Below are 16263 nucleotides of genomic sequence, written 5' to 3'. Positions count from 1 at the left end.
GACCGTTTCCACGGACGGTTCCAGGAGGGCGGCAGGCAGCGGCACAGCCTTCGCACAGGCTGCGCCGTCCCTGAATGCCTACCTCGTCTCCTGGCTTCTGGCAGGTCGCAGAGGCCAGGGGACACCCCCCTCCCCCCGCAGGCTGGAGCGACAGCTCTGGAGCCGCAGGCCAGGGGGGCATGTCCCCTGGCCTCTGTGATGAGCCGGAAGCCAGGAGACGAGGTAGGCATTCAGGGATGGTGCGGGGGAAATGGCGCCTTCCAGCCGCTGCCGTGCACTGCTTCCGAAAAACCTCACTCAGGGAGCGAAGTTCGGAAGCAGCATTTTAGTGCCGCTCAGGGGTTGCGAGGCTGGCGCTGCTGCAATGCAGCAGCAGCAGCTGTGCAAACCCCTCCCCAAGGACATTGTTTTTAGCGTCCCTGGGGTGCTCTTTTCCGCCCGTGCGGAAAGGGGCTTATTGTAATCAGAGGCACCAACTTGTTTATTACTTCATACATTTCAGGACCAAGGCCTAGAACTGAAACATATTCTAGGGCTGAGGAAGTTTCAAAAAAAGTTCAGTCCACATTTCTTTACACTGATATTATCATAGGTACATCAGTTTCTTCAAACATATCACTAAAGTTATCTTGATTTTTAAAATGAGCCTTCCTCTTTAAATATGTTGGAAGACACCAGTTTCATCTAGAATTGGTACAACAGCATTGAAGTCAATGGTTTGACTAGTCAGAACACTGGGAGATCTGTCAATGGATCTTTCTGGTATTTAAAAAAGTCAAGTACCAGCCACATTAAACTGTTTGCTCTGTAAATAAGGGGAAGTTTAGCTTGCCTGTGCCTGCTTCCAAGGATAAGAATAGTACTGGGAAAGAGAACTATTGGTTGAAAACACATGAGAGTGGAAGGGTTAAACCTTTTTTCCTTCTCTATCCCATTCAGGACACCACAGGACTACTATATCTGTCTGTAAGAAGCCCTGGAAAAATCCAGTCATGAACTCAATAAGTATTTTGCCTACAGAAGCCATGGAGCATTTTGTCACCAAGTACCTGGCTCACCACCCATGAAAATGCTTTATACTGAATTAGCAAACAAAAAAAGAACAAAAAAGATGCAAGGTGACCGGAGATAGCTGTATGATCATGTACAGCCCCTGCATGTTTTGCTATTAATGCTTCCTGAGGGGGATATTGCTGTGGGGAGATTCAGCAAAAAGAACTCCGATCCCCATGATGAAGCTTTAACAATTAAATGAGATGAGGCTGTACATGACAATAAAGCTGTCGCCAGTCGCCTTGTATCTGTTCCCCTGCTTTGGTTTGCTGACATGTTCCTTGTAGCCCCTGTTTTTCTTCGCTTTTCTTCTAAATTAGACCATTGGCCCACAAAAGTCAGTATGGTATATTTAGAGAGAGCAGTAGCTCTCCAGGTTCTCAGCTACAATCTGCTCCTTACTGGAGATATAGGGGATTGATCCTTGGGATCTGCTGTGCGCTGATGCTCTACCACTAAGCCATATTGTGCCTCAGTTCTGACCTTACTAGGCAGACTTAATCAAGCTATCAGCCCCTCTGCCTGAAATGTGGAGATAACAACAGCAGTCAACTTTACAGGGTTAGGATTAACGATATCACTCATGTAAAACAGATCTGCACGCAAATGCTACATCATCCTAAGTTTCAGTGGGAACAAAACTAGTATCCCAGGGCCACAAGGATCACATCCATTCATCCAGAGTAGTTCATATTAGTAGCAATGGACAGTTACCATTTCAAACACATTTCTGTATATGACGTAATACTCCTCAGCAGGCCCTGCCTCGGTACAGCCTACTTTCTCAATTTCTGAAACAATGAATTTCTGGATGTTCTCAAGAAACTTCGTCTCCCTCTCAGGGATGATGGGAGGCAGTACTGAATGTTTGCTCACTTTGACGTTGGCTTTTGGCATGGTAGAGAAGCCAGCTAGGTTTCCATTGCAGGAAGAAAGTGTAGGCTCTGGTCAGTCGTCTCTGAATGGAAGAAATGCTTCAGTCATAGCCTAAAAGAAAGATGTCACTGTTAAAAGAGTTGGAAACATGAAGAGATCTGGAGGGAATTCTCCCGCTCTTTATTCTAGGAGAGTCACGTCGAATGCGCTGTAGATTAAGAGTGCTGGTTACAATAGTGGATAATGGACTATGCTATGAGCTAGAAAGAATTAAACCTCAGCAGGGCCATATAATGGCCTTCAGGAAGCCCACAGAGGAATGAGGCAGTGAAGAGGTAAAAGGTAAAGGTAGGTCTCTGTGCAAGTGTCAGGTCATTGATGATCCACTGGGTGACATCACATTACAACATTAGAAGGAAGGCTATGCTTACAATCTACACTTTACCCCTGGCAAGCTAGGCACACATTTAACAACCTTGTAAGGATGGAAAGTTGAGTCCACCTTGAGCTGGCTGCCTGAAACCGACTTCCAGCAGGATCGAACTCAGGTGGTGAGCAGACTTTGGCTGCAGTAGTGCAGCTTACCATTCTGCGCCACAGGGCACTGAAGAGACATAACTTTTATTAGCCAAATTTTTAAAGTTTGGGTAGTTGATCAGAATCGCTTTATTTTGTCTGTTCTACACCAAATTCCCCCTTCTAATCTCAGTTTGCTAATGTGAACATTTAGAATTCCTTCTTGTCTAGCAGGAGCTTTAAATGCCTCTCCCCTTCCATGGTATGCTAAGAAGAGACGAATGCCAGAAAATGTATCATAGTGTGCCCGGATCCTTTCATAGGGAATGTGAAGTGGCTTATAAAGGTGCACCTTTTCAAAACTGCTTTAATCTGCATCAGGTTGAAACATTTTAGTGGGATACTTACTTTGTCTAACCTAACTGGCAGTCATCCTTTCCCTCACTTAGGCTTGTATTCCTACTCAAGGGGAAGACCCTGGAAGGCACCAGTTACAGATTTCAGTAGCTTTCTGGTGTTGGAAGGAAGACATGTTCTGTATTTTTAGACCTGAGCTTAGGTAGGATGAATTTCTGTTTCTTGCTGGCTTCTTTGTTCTGAATACATCTAGAACAAAAGCACTTTTATAATGAACAAAAGGTTTGTTGCCTATCAGACTTTAAGACCAAGCAGCACTTGCTGGGAAGGGAACTTGTATTTTAATCTTTATAATTCATTTTTGCTGTATTTGTTTTCTGTTTTTTTACCTGGAAATGCTGCATAAATTCTGATTTCATTTTATAATAAATCACTTCTAACCTTTTCATTCCATTCTTTTTAGAAATTTCTCACTCCATCTGTCCATGCCGTGTGTTGGGCATTTTCCCTAAATAGTGGATTTCTTTGATTATGTTTTAAATTTTTTTTTAAAACCCTGTCAGGTGACAGAGTAACAGCAATGCTACAGAGGTTTTTAGAAGTTTGGGTCCTTGGCTGAGTCACATGAAAAATAAAAAAAAATCTACATGCCCCCAAAATTCTGACCGTTACATTCCCTGTTCAAATTATGGAGATAATAATACTGGCCTGCTTTACAGGATTATATTAAAGGTTACCAAATCAGAACCACTTTGAACTAAATTTTGGTAAGGGAATGTTATTAAAGCCAGAGTCCTTGCAGACATGGCATACATTTTTTCCAAATTAAATACATATTTTTCAAGGAAATATGCCCACAGCAATAAGGTAACTACTTATTTATCAACAATTAGAATTAAATGTAAGTGGGACAGCAACAGTACTACTTGGATATATGAGAGGTAAATGAGATAAATATGAGAGGTAAATGGGATACATCAGATACTGTCTGGAATCTTGGAAAACCCTTTCCAGGGAGTAAGCTCCATTGTTTAACATGGGACTTACTTCCAAGCAGATCTGTTTAGGATTGCCAGAAATACTACAGATGACAGATTAGCAGCTGGCTGCGTCAGGCCCATATGCTTCATCCATAGCTGAAACTGGGTGTTCCAGTGAGTTGGCCCTGGCAAACTATTTTCCTTCCTCAACTTCTTCACTGGCTTCAAAAGGTTATAATGTAAGGAACACTGAACAGCAGCGTCGGCACAGAAAGCACCAACCTTCTCAAATATCCTCCCAGAAAAACGAAGCCTTTAGGTAAGGCTTGGGGTTTCACACAGTGGGTTGGACTGGATTGCGAGATGCTTCTTCGCCACAGCCGCTTTCCATAGAAAAGGAAAGAATATCACCGGGTACCTTTAAAGAGTAATGGATTTCTTGGGGACTGAAGCTTTTGTGGGGATAAAATTTGACTAGCCTTTCAGGTGTTCCCAGACTCCCGTTTATTTTTGCTGCAACACACTAACACGGATAATATACTCTTGAACAGCAGGACTGTGGGACATCGCCTATTTAGCCTCAGTCGTTTACAATCAAATATAATAACCACCAGGGAGTGTTCATCGATGCTACAATATTGCATTAGTTCTGAATCTACAGCCTGCCAGAGTTTGTGAGCGACACGATTTCCTCCTACCGGTAACTCTTCCCCACATCCCCAGGGACTCTGTTGGTCGTAACCAAGAAAGTCACGCCAGTGGGGGGGGGCAGAGCCGGTGCCTTATGGGAAATGCGGTTTCTCGCTTCTTTTGTCGCTCGCCTGATTACAACTTCCGAAAAGGTTTTCGAAAAGCCTCTGACCGCGGAGGGGGGCGGGGCGTTGGACCTACCGCCTGTGAGCGCCACAGTTTTCAAGAACCACTACTCCCATCATGCCTCCCAATGACTATCAGCGCCAATGCATGCCGGGAGTTGTAGTCCCACATCCCGCAATGAGGCCCTGCCTTTTCCTTCTCCACAGCTCCGGAAACCCCGTGCGAGGGGGAGCCGCGTTCTCTTTCCGGCGTCCGCCATTCCGCGAGGAGGCCGTTGGTGAGTTCTTCCGTCGTTCTTTCACGTTTTTCCTCCCAAGGCGTCTCTACGTGTCCTCACCGGCGTCTTTTCTCCCTTCGTTGCCTCCTTAGGTGCGAGCGACGCCGACGGCCGCCGCCATGCAGATCTTTGTGAAAACTCTGACCGGGAAAACCATCACCCTCGAGGTGAGGGAACGAGGGACGTAAACGAAAGCCGGGAGTCACCGGCCGAGGTCGGGGGCCGTGAAGGAGAGGCTGAGCTGCAGGCCTGGCATTTGAATCGATTTCAGGCCCTTTACCTTTCAGGCTCTCCCCCCCGCTCCCGGCCCAGTTTTAATAATCCAGAATGGCAGTGTGCAACCAGAAGAGCATTTCCAGAGCAAACTAAATCCTGGATTGGGTGCCCTGGGAAGGTCTGCAGGCGGTGTAGTGAGACTAGAGCCTCTCGCCACCGGCTCCCCGCCCCCCCCCCCCTGCAGTGCTCCTGAACTTGAAGGTTTTGACTGGCCATCGCGGCTGTTACCTGTTGGTAGACGTATACCTCCATAGTCCCTTTCAACAGTCTTCTTTGGTACTAACCATAGCTGCTTTGTAGGGCAACTTCAGGATTTTTTTTTAAGTCTCTGATTTGAAATTATTATTGTCTGAATTTTGATAGCGTTGACACAGCACAGGAAGAATGTTAGCTAATATTATTGTATGCAGCTAGAAATCATTCTTGCCAAAAAATAGGCCAAAGGCCTTCCTTGTCTTAAAGTTTTGAGGAGTTGGGGTCGGAGGCAGAGAATCAGAGGTGGTACTATTGAGAAAGTTTTTGTTGATTGATTAACTCGTTTTATTTATAGATCATCCTTCCCCTTGTGGGCTCAGGGTGACTTCCAGGTACAAACAGTCTACCAGTATCTTAAAAGATCTAAATGGGGACTAAAACTCTTAGTAAAATAAATAGGTTGCATTGATACGTATTTGTATTATTTTTCTTTGTAAGAAGACTATATTTTTCCCCTATTCCCCTCCCACCAGCAGCCATTTCAGACCCTGGTAAAGTTTATTCCCAAGGTTGCAAGACGCACATGAACCAACAACCCCATGAGCAGGGAGGCTGCAGCAGGGAAGAGGATTAAATTGCTTTCCTCCCTTTTTTGTATGCAGACCTGTCCAGACAGAGGAGACAGAAAAGGTGCTCTCCCCCCCCCCCCCCACCTCCCTATTATAGCCTCTGAGCCATGTTTTTTAGTTCATATAGGTGTTGAGTCGCCTGGAATGGTTACTTGTGGGGATGTGCAAGAAAGATCTGCAACTTTCAGCACATTCTATGGAAAGGTCACTGGATCCCACCCATAGTTTGTCGCTTGCTTTATTGTTGGGATGTTCTCACTGTTGTCTACATAGGTTATGTTGGCTACATATCCACCATTGGCCTTTTGCCCAGTTCTCTGTGCCTTGGGATAGTCTGGACTATGTTTGTCCTTCCTGGGGTTACTGTTTTCCTTATAGCAAATGCCTCTTGGAAAGTCTCTGCTTTCTGTTTCGATCCCATTTTTACATGTGAAGTGAAACCTGCCGAATCAGGCTCACTTCTGAGTAAACATGAATAGAATCAGACTCCAATTCTGATAGTGCCTACAGATGTGCAGTATTATGCTTTTAAGCTAGAATTGTTTTCATTAATACTCAAAGATACAGAATGTACATATGCTGTTCCACAGTTGATGGAAAGGGGCTATAGGTTTGTCAAGTGTTTAATTGCTGACTTCTGTTCTGACAGGTTGAACCCTCTGATACTATAGAAAATGTCAAGGCCAAAATCCAGGACAAGGAAGGTAGGTTTCACTGCAGAACCAAGATTACGCACTCTTATATTTGTAGTATGCTTTCAGTAGAGGGTAGAGCTTTTCAGCTTTTTGCTAAACAGAAACTTAATATGCAGTCCTGACCGTGGATACTTCAGAGCAAGTTGAAAGCTATGAGACTGACATGTAACTGGAACGAAAGAGGCTGGTTGGTATTGCTTTGATGCATTATAATCAGTTTATTAATGATCTGGAGATGTTCTGGAAATTTGTTCAATACTCTCTTCAAAAGTAATTAAAAGACTGCGTAACAATTTGATGTTAAAATTCAGGGTAATTTTTCTCAGAGTATATTAACTTTTCCATTCACATATTCTGGCTTCTGAATTAATTGAAAACACTTGGGAAAGCAAATTCCTGTCTCATAGAAAGCTCACAATCATCCCAATTTGCTATTTCAAATAGAACACTGGGAACTTCCCTATCTCTCGAAAGGCAAGTAGGGTGCCTATCTAAAATATTTATGAACCTTTCATGAACACTAGTCTAAATGTTATAGCATGATTATGTGGAGGTGTTAGATGCAAATGATCAGAATTGTCAGCCGAAAGGATTTTTTTTGTTCTGACAACAGTGGTTCCCCATTATTAGGGACTCAAATTGTTGCCCTGTTCCTTTTAGAAAAGAAACAGCAAACCTGAGACTAGAGTGATACCATGTCTGGCATGTTTTGACCTTATTTTACTTCTTGTGGCAGTTAGTAAACTGATCTACTGTTTTTTTCTTTACCTAGGAATTCCTCCTGACCAACAGCGACTGATTTTTGCTGGCAAACAATTAGAAGATGGGCGCACCCTATCTGATTATAACATCCAAAAGGTGTCTGCCTTCTCTGTATTTTGATACAGTAAATTGCTGAACTAGTACATTAAAGATGCATGCTTTAATCTTATTGAGTGAGGATGTCCCCATTTACCTTCCACTAGGCAAAAGGAACAATGGTGATGGTATTCCCACACACAGGGACGTAGGAAAAGGGGGGATTCTTGGGTTCAAACCCCTCCCATTACATGTCCAGCTTGAAACGATGCATGGAATGGAACAGCCAGAAAGCCTTGAGTCACCGAACCCACCGCATTAAAAATCTATACCTACGGCACTGCTCACACATTCCTTGTTACAATGATATGGGAATTGGTTTGTGTATGAAAAGGTGGGCGTTCTTGTGTGTCTGTGCTCCCCCAGAATCTAACTTTTTAATCTTTAAGAGGGCAATACAACTTCAGTAGGCACAAACTGGAGGCTTAACACTTGCATAATTACATGAGCATATAGCAAGCCTGGAGCATGCAGAACTGATTCTGAAATTTCTAAATCCAAATAGATCCCCTCAAAACAAGTGGGGAGCTTAGCAGATGTGAGATTTTAAAAGATTATGCTTTATTACAGTTATGTTAAATAGTCATTGGAATTATCTGTTAACAGCAGCCAGCATTTGATTTGTTTCAGGTGCTGATTGTAAGTAATTATTTGTACTTTTTACACTTATCACCCTCTACAGAGAAGCAGTAATGGTGTTTTCCTCACAACCATCCTTTGAGATAGATTAGGCTGAATGATTTGTCCAAGGCCATCTACTGAGTTGGCTGTTATGGGTTTTCTGGGCTGTGTGGCCATGGTCTGGTAGTTTTTGCTCCTTAGGCTTTGCCTGCATCTATGTCTGGCATCTTCAGAGGTGTGTCACAGCAAGATGTGTTTATCTGCATGAATGTGGGCAAAATGTTAGGAGCGAAACCTACCAGACCATGGCCACACAGCCCAGAAAACCCACAACAGCTAGTTTCCAGCTGTGAATGCCTTCAACCGTACATCATCTAGTGAGCTTTTCAACTAAACAAATAACTAAGCCTCCCAACACTAGCTGTTACTCCTGAATAATCAAAATCATGTGCATCCCTTTTCTCTTAACAAAATTTGTTTCCTAAAAACAGGAGTCTACTCTTCACCTTGTGCTGAGACTTCGTGGTGGTGCAAAGAAGAGGAAGAAGAAGTCTTACACCACCCCTAAGAAGAACAAGCATAAAAGAAAGAAGGTGAAGCTTGCTGTCCTTAAATATTACAAGGTAAGAACAACTTCATTAGTTTTCTGAGGTGCAATGGTAGGAATAGGTATTTGCATATGCAGGCAAGCTATGAAACTAGAATATGTCCCAGTCTTATTCAGATGGTCTACCTGTCTCATGAGCCTGTTCATAACCACAGCAGATAATCAGAAGAGGCAAATTAATGCATCAGGGCAACTGACTCATACTGCTAGTCAGGGTAGTCATACTGGATTAAATTCAGGTGCTTATTTCTTACTTTTCTTCCCAGTGGAGACCTCTAGCAGCTTTATATATTATTCTCTCTTAGACTTTATCCTGAAACAACCCAGACAGCTAGATTAGGCCCCTGGTTTCATGGTATTATGGTTAAGCTGGGTATCCCTCACTACAATCACAAACACAATCCAATACACTACACTGCTGTAGAAAAGTGAACTAACAACTTGAGCTCTGGGGTGGTTATGACTTCAAAAGCTGGGCTTCCATATTTGAAAGTCGTAGTAGGGGTAATGCAGTGCGGTTGATCATGTTTTTCTTCCCACAGGTGGATGAAAATGGGAAAATCAGCCGCCTGCGGCGAGAGTGCCCTTCGGAGGAATGTGGGGCTGGAGTGTTTATGGCCAGTCACTTTGACAGGCACTATTGTGGCAAGTGCTGTTTGACATACTGCTTCAACAAGCCAGAAGACAAGTAAATGTGTCTCTTGTAATAAAAACCTTTAAATGTTACCGTATCTGTGATTACATGAGGGCAATTAAGTGGGTGGGAGTTGTACAATACAGAAGTGCAGAGGGGACGAAGGTGCGGGAACGGTGGGCTAGACGCAAAGGACTGTGGAAGGGACATCTTGCCTCACAATCTTGTTGCTCTTATGCTGCATAGCATATAGGAGACAGCGTTAACCCAACTGCTGTACTAAACTTAAGAACTGAAGTGCAGAGCTCTGATGTTGTAAATACTTTCTGATGCCGTATGGAAGGCTAAGTGTTGTGCATTATATTTCCTTGGATTTCAAGCAGTTGAGAAGGGTAGCAAATATGCAGCTTGTGGAGCTAGCAGATGCTTCCCTTTAAAAGCAAAAATCTGCAGTGAAGTTGAATTCTATTATTGCCCTTATCTTTGTTTATTTTATGTAACATACAGTTCCATTTCCCTGGCTGTTGGAAATGGTATGCACATGCCTCATCTTGCAGTCATAAGAACAGTGTTTCTTAAACTGGGTCTGGGAACCCTGGGGTGTGATATTGTTGGATAGGATGAGCAACCTGAAGTGTAAATGAAGTATAAATATTCTTGGTTGGTCCACATGGATAATATCAAAACAGAACCTCAGTTTTCTTAGACTTAGTTGACTTCCTTGATTGTAGATCCAGTTTTCCTGTGCAGAATTTCCTTTGGTATGTTAGAAACAGTGTGCATTATTGTCTCCATTCCGTTGTTGTACAATTAATTTTCCATTCACACCAGTTTTCTGGCTTTACCTGTCCAATCGGTTCTCAGGGACTGCACACATTCCATGACATATTCCCAGCAGATGTTGTTTTATAAATGAGGGTGTTTGGCAACCTGACACATTAGGTTTAAGTGTTGGAATTACCATTTCCACTCTAATGATAGTAAGTATGGGATGTGGAGAAAGGCTGGATAACTTTATGTATTGACTTGTTGAAGGTTTTCACAGTTGGAATCAACTGGCTGTTGTGGGTTTTCGAGGTTGTATGGCCATGATGTGTGTGAAACCACACAGCCTGGAAACACACAACAGTCAACAAGAACTAGAGTGGTGTAGTGGTTAAAAACAGGTAGACTCTATAATCTAGAGAACCAAGTCTGATTTTGCACAACTTCACATGAATGGCGGTGAGCCAGATTGGTTTCCCCAGTCCTACATTTCTGTTGGCTGACCTTGGGTCAGTCAGAGTTATCTCAAAACTCTCACAGTCTCACGTACCTCACAATGTGTCTGTTATGGAAAGAGGAAGGGAAAGGAGTTTGTAGGCCCCTTTGAGTCTCCTTACAAGAGAGAGAGGTTGGTGGATATAAATCCAACTCTTCTGTTGATTAGTGGTAAGAAGATAACATTTGAACTAACAGTTTAGCACATTCTGTGTGTTTCTAAATGTACCATCTGCACAGAACATTCAGGACTTGGTTAAGAAAGCTGCGGGCAAGACGCCTCACCTGCCACTCTGCTCACTGTGTGAAGTTAATATTCCTTTTTCTTTAGGGCACCCCTAAATAGAGGCTAGAGAGCTATGATTGTATCTTCAATCATTTTTAGAAAAGGAGCCACTTTTAAGGGGGGGATGATTTCCCTGTTGCTCTCTTGCCCTTCCATCAGTGGTCAATATGTCATTTATAGATAAAAAGAAAGCTTTTTAGTGTGATAGTATAATAGTACTCTGAAGAAGAGGCTACTGAAGGACAGAATATGGAGAAACGGAATGGTTTGTAATTGGCAAAGATAGCAAACAGGGATGTATTATCTCCCTGTCTCCTCAATCTATATACAGAACATGTCATAAGGAAAGCTGTATCACATTTAGATGAAGGTGGCCTGAATTTCGGTGGGAGGAACATTAACAATTTGAGAGGTGTCAATGATACCACATTACTGGCAGAAAAAAGCAAAAGCTTGAAATGACTACTGCTGAAAGTTAAAAGGTGAAAGGGCCAAAGTAGGAGTACAGCTGAACACTGAGAAGATAAAAGTAATGACTTTTGGAGAACGAACTCAGTGTTAAGGCTGACAATGAGGATGGTTCAAGATTTTCTATTTCTGGGGAGGGCAGCCATGAAGGAGCTAGAAAAGATGCTTAAGTGTAAGAATATGTCACTGGCGACAAGAAATAAGTGGGTACTAAGAAACTCATCAGTGAACACTACATCATATTTGGGTTACCACATTAAGGTTTTAAATGGCAGTGTGATCCTGACAGCTGAAGCATGAGGGAGGTTGATATCCTAAAATACGAAGAGACTGTATAGGCAAGAAATTCTAAATTACTCTCCTTGATCAAACCCAACTACCCTACCAGCCTCACACTGCATGTAATAAAGACTCAAAACAGTCAGATATGTCCAGCAAAATTATATTTTGGTCCAGCCTAAACTGAGTTCTTGTGGTTTTTTTTTAGTGAAGTATACATTAGGCACATGTCACATCTTGCAGCTCCTAAAACCGTTGCCTTGTCATCCGCAGCTGAAATTACTACAGTGTAGTAAGATCAGAAATTTTATTCCTAGTAACCGCTTCTGAAATGTCCAGATGGGAGCTGTAATTTCTACAATGCAGTCTGCTTCCTAAAAGGCTCACATTAAGCCATGTTTTGTTAAGAGTTTGGGCCTCAAATTCCAGTCTCTCACATCAGGTGCTGGAAACTCAAAATCCTGGGTCCCAAGAAGTTTTCTGTTCCACCTCCTCTTCACTGAAACAAACAACCTCATCGCCAACTTGCAACTCTATGTTCTTCTCCACACTAAGCCCACATTCCATGCCGGTCTTCACTACAGAGATGTCATCTTGGTGGTGTTTCAGTGATGTCAAGTGGCCTAGATACAAAGAATGTGAAAAAGTTAAAACTGCTATACAAAAGCATAAGAACCCTGCTGGGTCAGACCAGCAGCCAATCTAGTTTAGCACACAGTTGCCGTAGAGGCACTACAAAAGAGAATAGAGGCCAAAACCTTTCCCTGATGTTGGCTCCTGGCACTGGTATTTCAAGATTTACTGCCTCTGAAAGTGCAGGTTCCCGCTAGCCACCATGGCCGGTAAATGTAGTCCCCTGTGCAAGCACCGAGTCATTACTGACCCGGTGTTTACTAAGCAGACTGTGTTTACAGGGTGGTTTGCCATTGCCTTACCCAGTCATCTACACTTTACCCCCAGCACACTGGGTACTCATTTTATCCACCTTGGAAGGATGGAAGACACTAGAGAGAATAATGAACATTCCACTGTCTACCTGAAAATGACTACCATTGAGATCGAATTCAAGTCATGAGATGCGCTGCAGCTTACCACTGTGAGCCGTGAGGCTCCCCTCACCATAGCCAATAGCTTTCAGAACTTAGAAGCATATTGTGAGCTCTTTAAACTGTACAGTCCAATCCGTGTGTGTGTGTGTATGTGTGAATTTCCCTCTGGAGCCAGCACACTTCTGTGCTGGTGGAAATGCAAGGGGCAAATGCACCGCTGGAGAGGCAACCTACCTGGGTGGTAGGGTACCATGTGGCTCCCTGGCACCTGTCCCGAAAGCTGACTCTGTTTCCCAGGCCCAAAACATGCTGGTGTGGCTGGGAGGCGTGGCGAACCTTAGTTGGCCTGCAGAGCCTTGTCAGTTCCCTTGTGCCAGTGGAGAAGGAGCCCTCAGAGACCATTTTCGTAGCATATCTATTCCCCTGCTATGGGGGATTTTCTCCCTTTCAAAAAAAATTTTTAGTGCTTCCTGCACCCCAGGAAAGCTCTCTGGAGGGGGCGAGACAGCATCAGAGCAGCTAACCTCCCATCATCCTAGTCAAGATTGGGCTACTAGTCTCTTATTGAGGAGTCACCAATATGTGTGAAACATCACTCTTCCGAATGCCTTGCGTCAAAATGAAGCACTGGATGAAGTCAGGTGAAGTTTCCCAGAGGCACTGATCCATTTTTTATTTTGCAACGCAGAGCTATTTAAATTCCAGATCAGCCTGGGCTGTGACTAACTTCTCAACTGTCTAAGAAGCTAGCAACCAAATGTCAGCCTTGTGAAACAAAATCAAGCATAAAATCATAGAAAAAATCACAAAAATCACACAGCCCAGAAAAACCACCACAACCAGCATAAAATCATAGATCACAGCTAAGCAGCATACTCAATGACTCGAGAGATGAGAAGTAGGTCTTAAAATTAACTAGCAAGCAAGGAGTCCCCAACTCACCAGACCAAACAACATCTCCTTTATGAATTAATTTAAACTTCATCTTTCTGTCTAGTTGTCCCTTTTGTACCCTGCAACCAGCAACTAGAACCTTTTTCTTCCCCACCGTGACTTCAAATGTAGCTAAAACAGCAGCTTCTCCTGCAGAAAATAAATGAAAGCATTAGATTTAGAAGAAGAGGAGGAGGAGGAGGAGTTTGGATTTATATCCCCCCTTTCTCTCCTGGAGGAGACTCAAAGGGGCTTACAATCTCCTTGCCCTTCCCCCCTCACAACAAATACCCTGTGAGGTAGCAGGTGGGGCTGAGAGAGCTCTGAGAAGCTGTGACTAGCCCAAGGTCACCCAGCTGGCGTGTGTGGGAGCGTACAGGCTAATCTGAATTCCCCAGATAAGCCTCCACAGCTCAGGCAGCAGAGCAGAGAATCAAACCCGGTTTCTCCACAAGCTCTTAACCTCCTACACACAACCTTTATTGGGCATTTAAAATAGGCTCTAGAGCGTTGTCAGACATTTATGAAGTACAAATCAAGAGTACATTCACAACACAGACAGAAAGACTGTATATAGCAGTATACATTACTTAGAAAGTTCTGTCGCTTGTAAAAGTAATTTTGCTACTTTTTCCAAGAGCATGACATCTGTATTGTTTAACAGAAGCTCCACAGCAGAACTGTCAGAGTCTCTTTCAGATTTGTCTAGGGCCAGCCTGGGAGAGAAATTCCTAATGCCCACATAACTCAGACAGTCGAGTATAATGTGAGCAAGAGTCTTCACTTGGTTTTTACAGTGTGGACAAACCCGATCCTGGAAAGGGATGGATAAGTAAAGACCCTTTGTAATGGTCAATGAGAAAGTATTGGATCTGGCCCTTGTGATAATCCATCTCTGTTGGGGTTCAGTTAACAATTCAAGGTATTTGGCTATGCGCCCCGTTCAGGTATTATTCCGACAGAGAGGGGTGGCATTAGATTCATAATTACAAAATTATGTCCAATTACAGAGCAGTTCTCAAAAACCTAGTTCCAGTCAATATTACATATTCCATAGGAAGACTGTACTTAGATTTTCCAACTTTCATGTAAGCTGAGAAAATGTGTCAACTTTATCATTTTTATAGTGTGCTTAATAGGGAAGGAGCATTTGTCTCTAGAGTTCAATACTGTAAAACATTATTCAATTAACTCTGCTGCTTCCATTTTTTAGCAGGCATCAGGTACACATTTTCAGTCCTAAGATTCTCAGGAAGCCAGATCTGACATCCATTAGATCACATATTTTTTGTGATCCCCCAGAGTCATGGCGAACCGACCACTTGCACGCCATTTCTTGTCATATGAAACAATAGTAAGAGTTTTAGAAGTCTGTTTCTCCATTACAAAAAACCTATTGTCCCTTGGACACCAGAAGAGCCTGTTGGATCAAAACCTCTAATCTGGCATCCTGTTTCCCAACAGAAGCTATACTCTTTTCCACTGAAAGGCGACAGTAGAATTGGATATTAATCTGCCATTTCCTGGATCTTCTTTGTTGTAGAATGCTCCACTTGGGTCCTAGCGCTTATCTAGTTCTGTTCTCCCCCACCCCCACCCCCTGGTGCCCAGGACCCAAGCAGAGCATTCTACAACAAAGAAGGTCCAGGAGATGGTGGATTAATATCCAATTCTACTGTCATCTTTTGGTGGAAATGCATATAATTGGTTATGGCTGGAAAGCCATAAGCAGTTTGAAGGCACTAATCCTCCCCACTGTTTGACCACTTCATCCTATATTCAGAAATATACCTAATATATGCTCTTCCACAGTCCTAGGCAATGTGCAGCTCAGCTCCTCCTGCAAATCCTCAATCAGCCGGTAGATGATATTGTGGATTTTAATCTTTATGTCCTTTTTAGCAGCCAACTGCTGAATAGATTTGCTTGCATTCACATTGAACCCATACACGATACCTGACAGATCAAGAAAATAATAAATGTACGTTACTGCATTACTATTAAATAGATTACTATTAAATAGAAGCACTTCAAGTTACTGCGTTTCTTAAAGATTACTATTAAATAGAAGCACTTCATGCAGAACAGCTGTTCTACTAAATAAACACTAAGACGGACTGCAAGTGTACTTTTGCAATAAAAAGTTTTGTGGCAACCGAACAATGTCAGCACCAAGAAATGCTGAATTGAACAATGTGAATGGATTATGAAAATGTGCATCCTTCCTTATTTTACATAAATCTGCAAGTCACTGAAACAGGCAAAAAGTTAGGTAGTATCCTGATGGCTGAAAACTCTACTGGGAATTTAACTGTGATTTTGAGATCGGCATGTATACTTTCAAGTTAAACTTCATAACCACAGAGACCTAATGTTTTGTAATAAGGAAGAAAGGCTGAAGTTCTAATAATGCTGAATTCTTCTCCCAGAATTCCCAAATCCATTCAGATGCTGTACTTATACAGAGTTTACAAAGCCCCAAGGATGACCACTTTAGCTTGGAACACTAAAAATACCTTATCTTTTCATGCTGCTTTTTCAACCAGATTCCTATTTGCAGTGACATGTATTTTATACAGGGGCAGAGCAAGGGGCAAC

The 16263-nt window shown here is 43.0% G+C and overlaps 3 protein-coding genes across 14 annotated transcripts in view; 1 reads left to right on the top strand and 2 right to left on the bottom strand.

Moving 5' to 3' along the window:
* CLHC1 (clathrin heavy chain linker domain containing 1) overlaps positions 1 to 4530 on the bottom strand; it is a 32951-nt gene extending 28421 nt beyond the window's left edge. For 2 of the 7 annotated variants that reach the window (XM_048518420.1, XM_048518456.1), the window contains exons 1-2: positions 4481 to 4530; positions 1768 to 2040 (exon numbers count right to left, since the gene is read on the bottom strand). In XM_048518420.1, the coding sequence (XP_048374377.1) occupies positions 1768 to 1950 (183 nt within the window). In that variant the 5' untranslated portion in view covers positions 1951 to 2040; positions 4481 to 4530. The other 5 variants (XM_048518439.1, XM_048518422.1, XM_048518430.1 and 2 more) reach the window with 5 other exon arrangements.
* Positions 4531 to 4804: 274 nt separating this feature from the next.
* Positions 4805 to 9482, top strand: RPS27A (ribosomal protein S27a). The gene is made up of 6 exons (XM_048518500.1): positions 4805 to 4875; positions 4968 to 5042; positions 6625 to 6679; positions 7443 to 7528; positions 8641 to 8772; positions 9299 to 9482. The coding sequence occupies exons 2-6, from the start codon at positions 4995 to 4997 to the stop codon at positions 9446 to 9448; spliced, it is 471 nt and encodes a 156-aa protein (XP_048374457.1). The 5' UTR covers positions 4805 to 4875; positions 4968 to 4994; the 3' UTR covers positions 9449 to 9482.
* A 2348-nt stretch (positions 9483 to 11830) lies between these two features.
* MTIF2 (mitochondrial translational initiation factor 2) overlaps positions 11831 to 16263 on the bottom strand; it is a 25709-nt gene continuing 21276 nt past the window's right edge. For all 6 annotated transcript variants that reach the window (XM_048518416.1, XM_048518419.1, XM_048518402.1 and 3 more), the window contains 3 exons: positions 15457 to 15621; positions 13675 to 13815; positions 11831 to 12306 (listed from right to left, as the gene is read on the bottom strand). In XM_048518416.1, the coding sequence (XP_048374373.1) occupies positions 12137 to 12306; positions 13675 to 13815; positions 15457 to 15621 (476 nt within the window). In that variant the 3' untranslated portion in view covers positions 11831 to 12136. The remainder of the gene's footprint in view (positions 12307 to 13674; positions 13816 to 15456; positions 15622 to 16263) is intronic.

Source organism: Sphaerodactylus townsendi, linkage group LG01 (assembly GCF_021028975.2).
Source record: "Sphaerodactylus townsendi isolate TG3544 linkage group LG01, MPM_Stown_v2.3, whole genome shotgun sequence".
NCBI classification, from domain to species: Eukaryota; Metazoa; Chordata; class Lepidosauria; order Squamata; family Sphaerodactylidae; genus Sphaerodactylus; species Sphaerodactylus townsendi.
The sequence above is the reverse complement of the archived record's forward strand: the minus strand, read 5'-3'. Positions and strand labels throughout refer to the sequence as shown.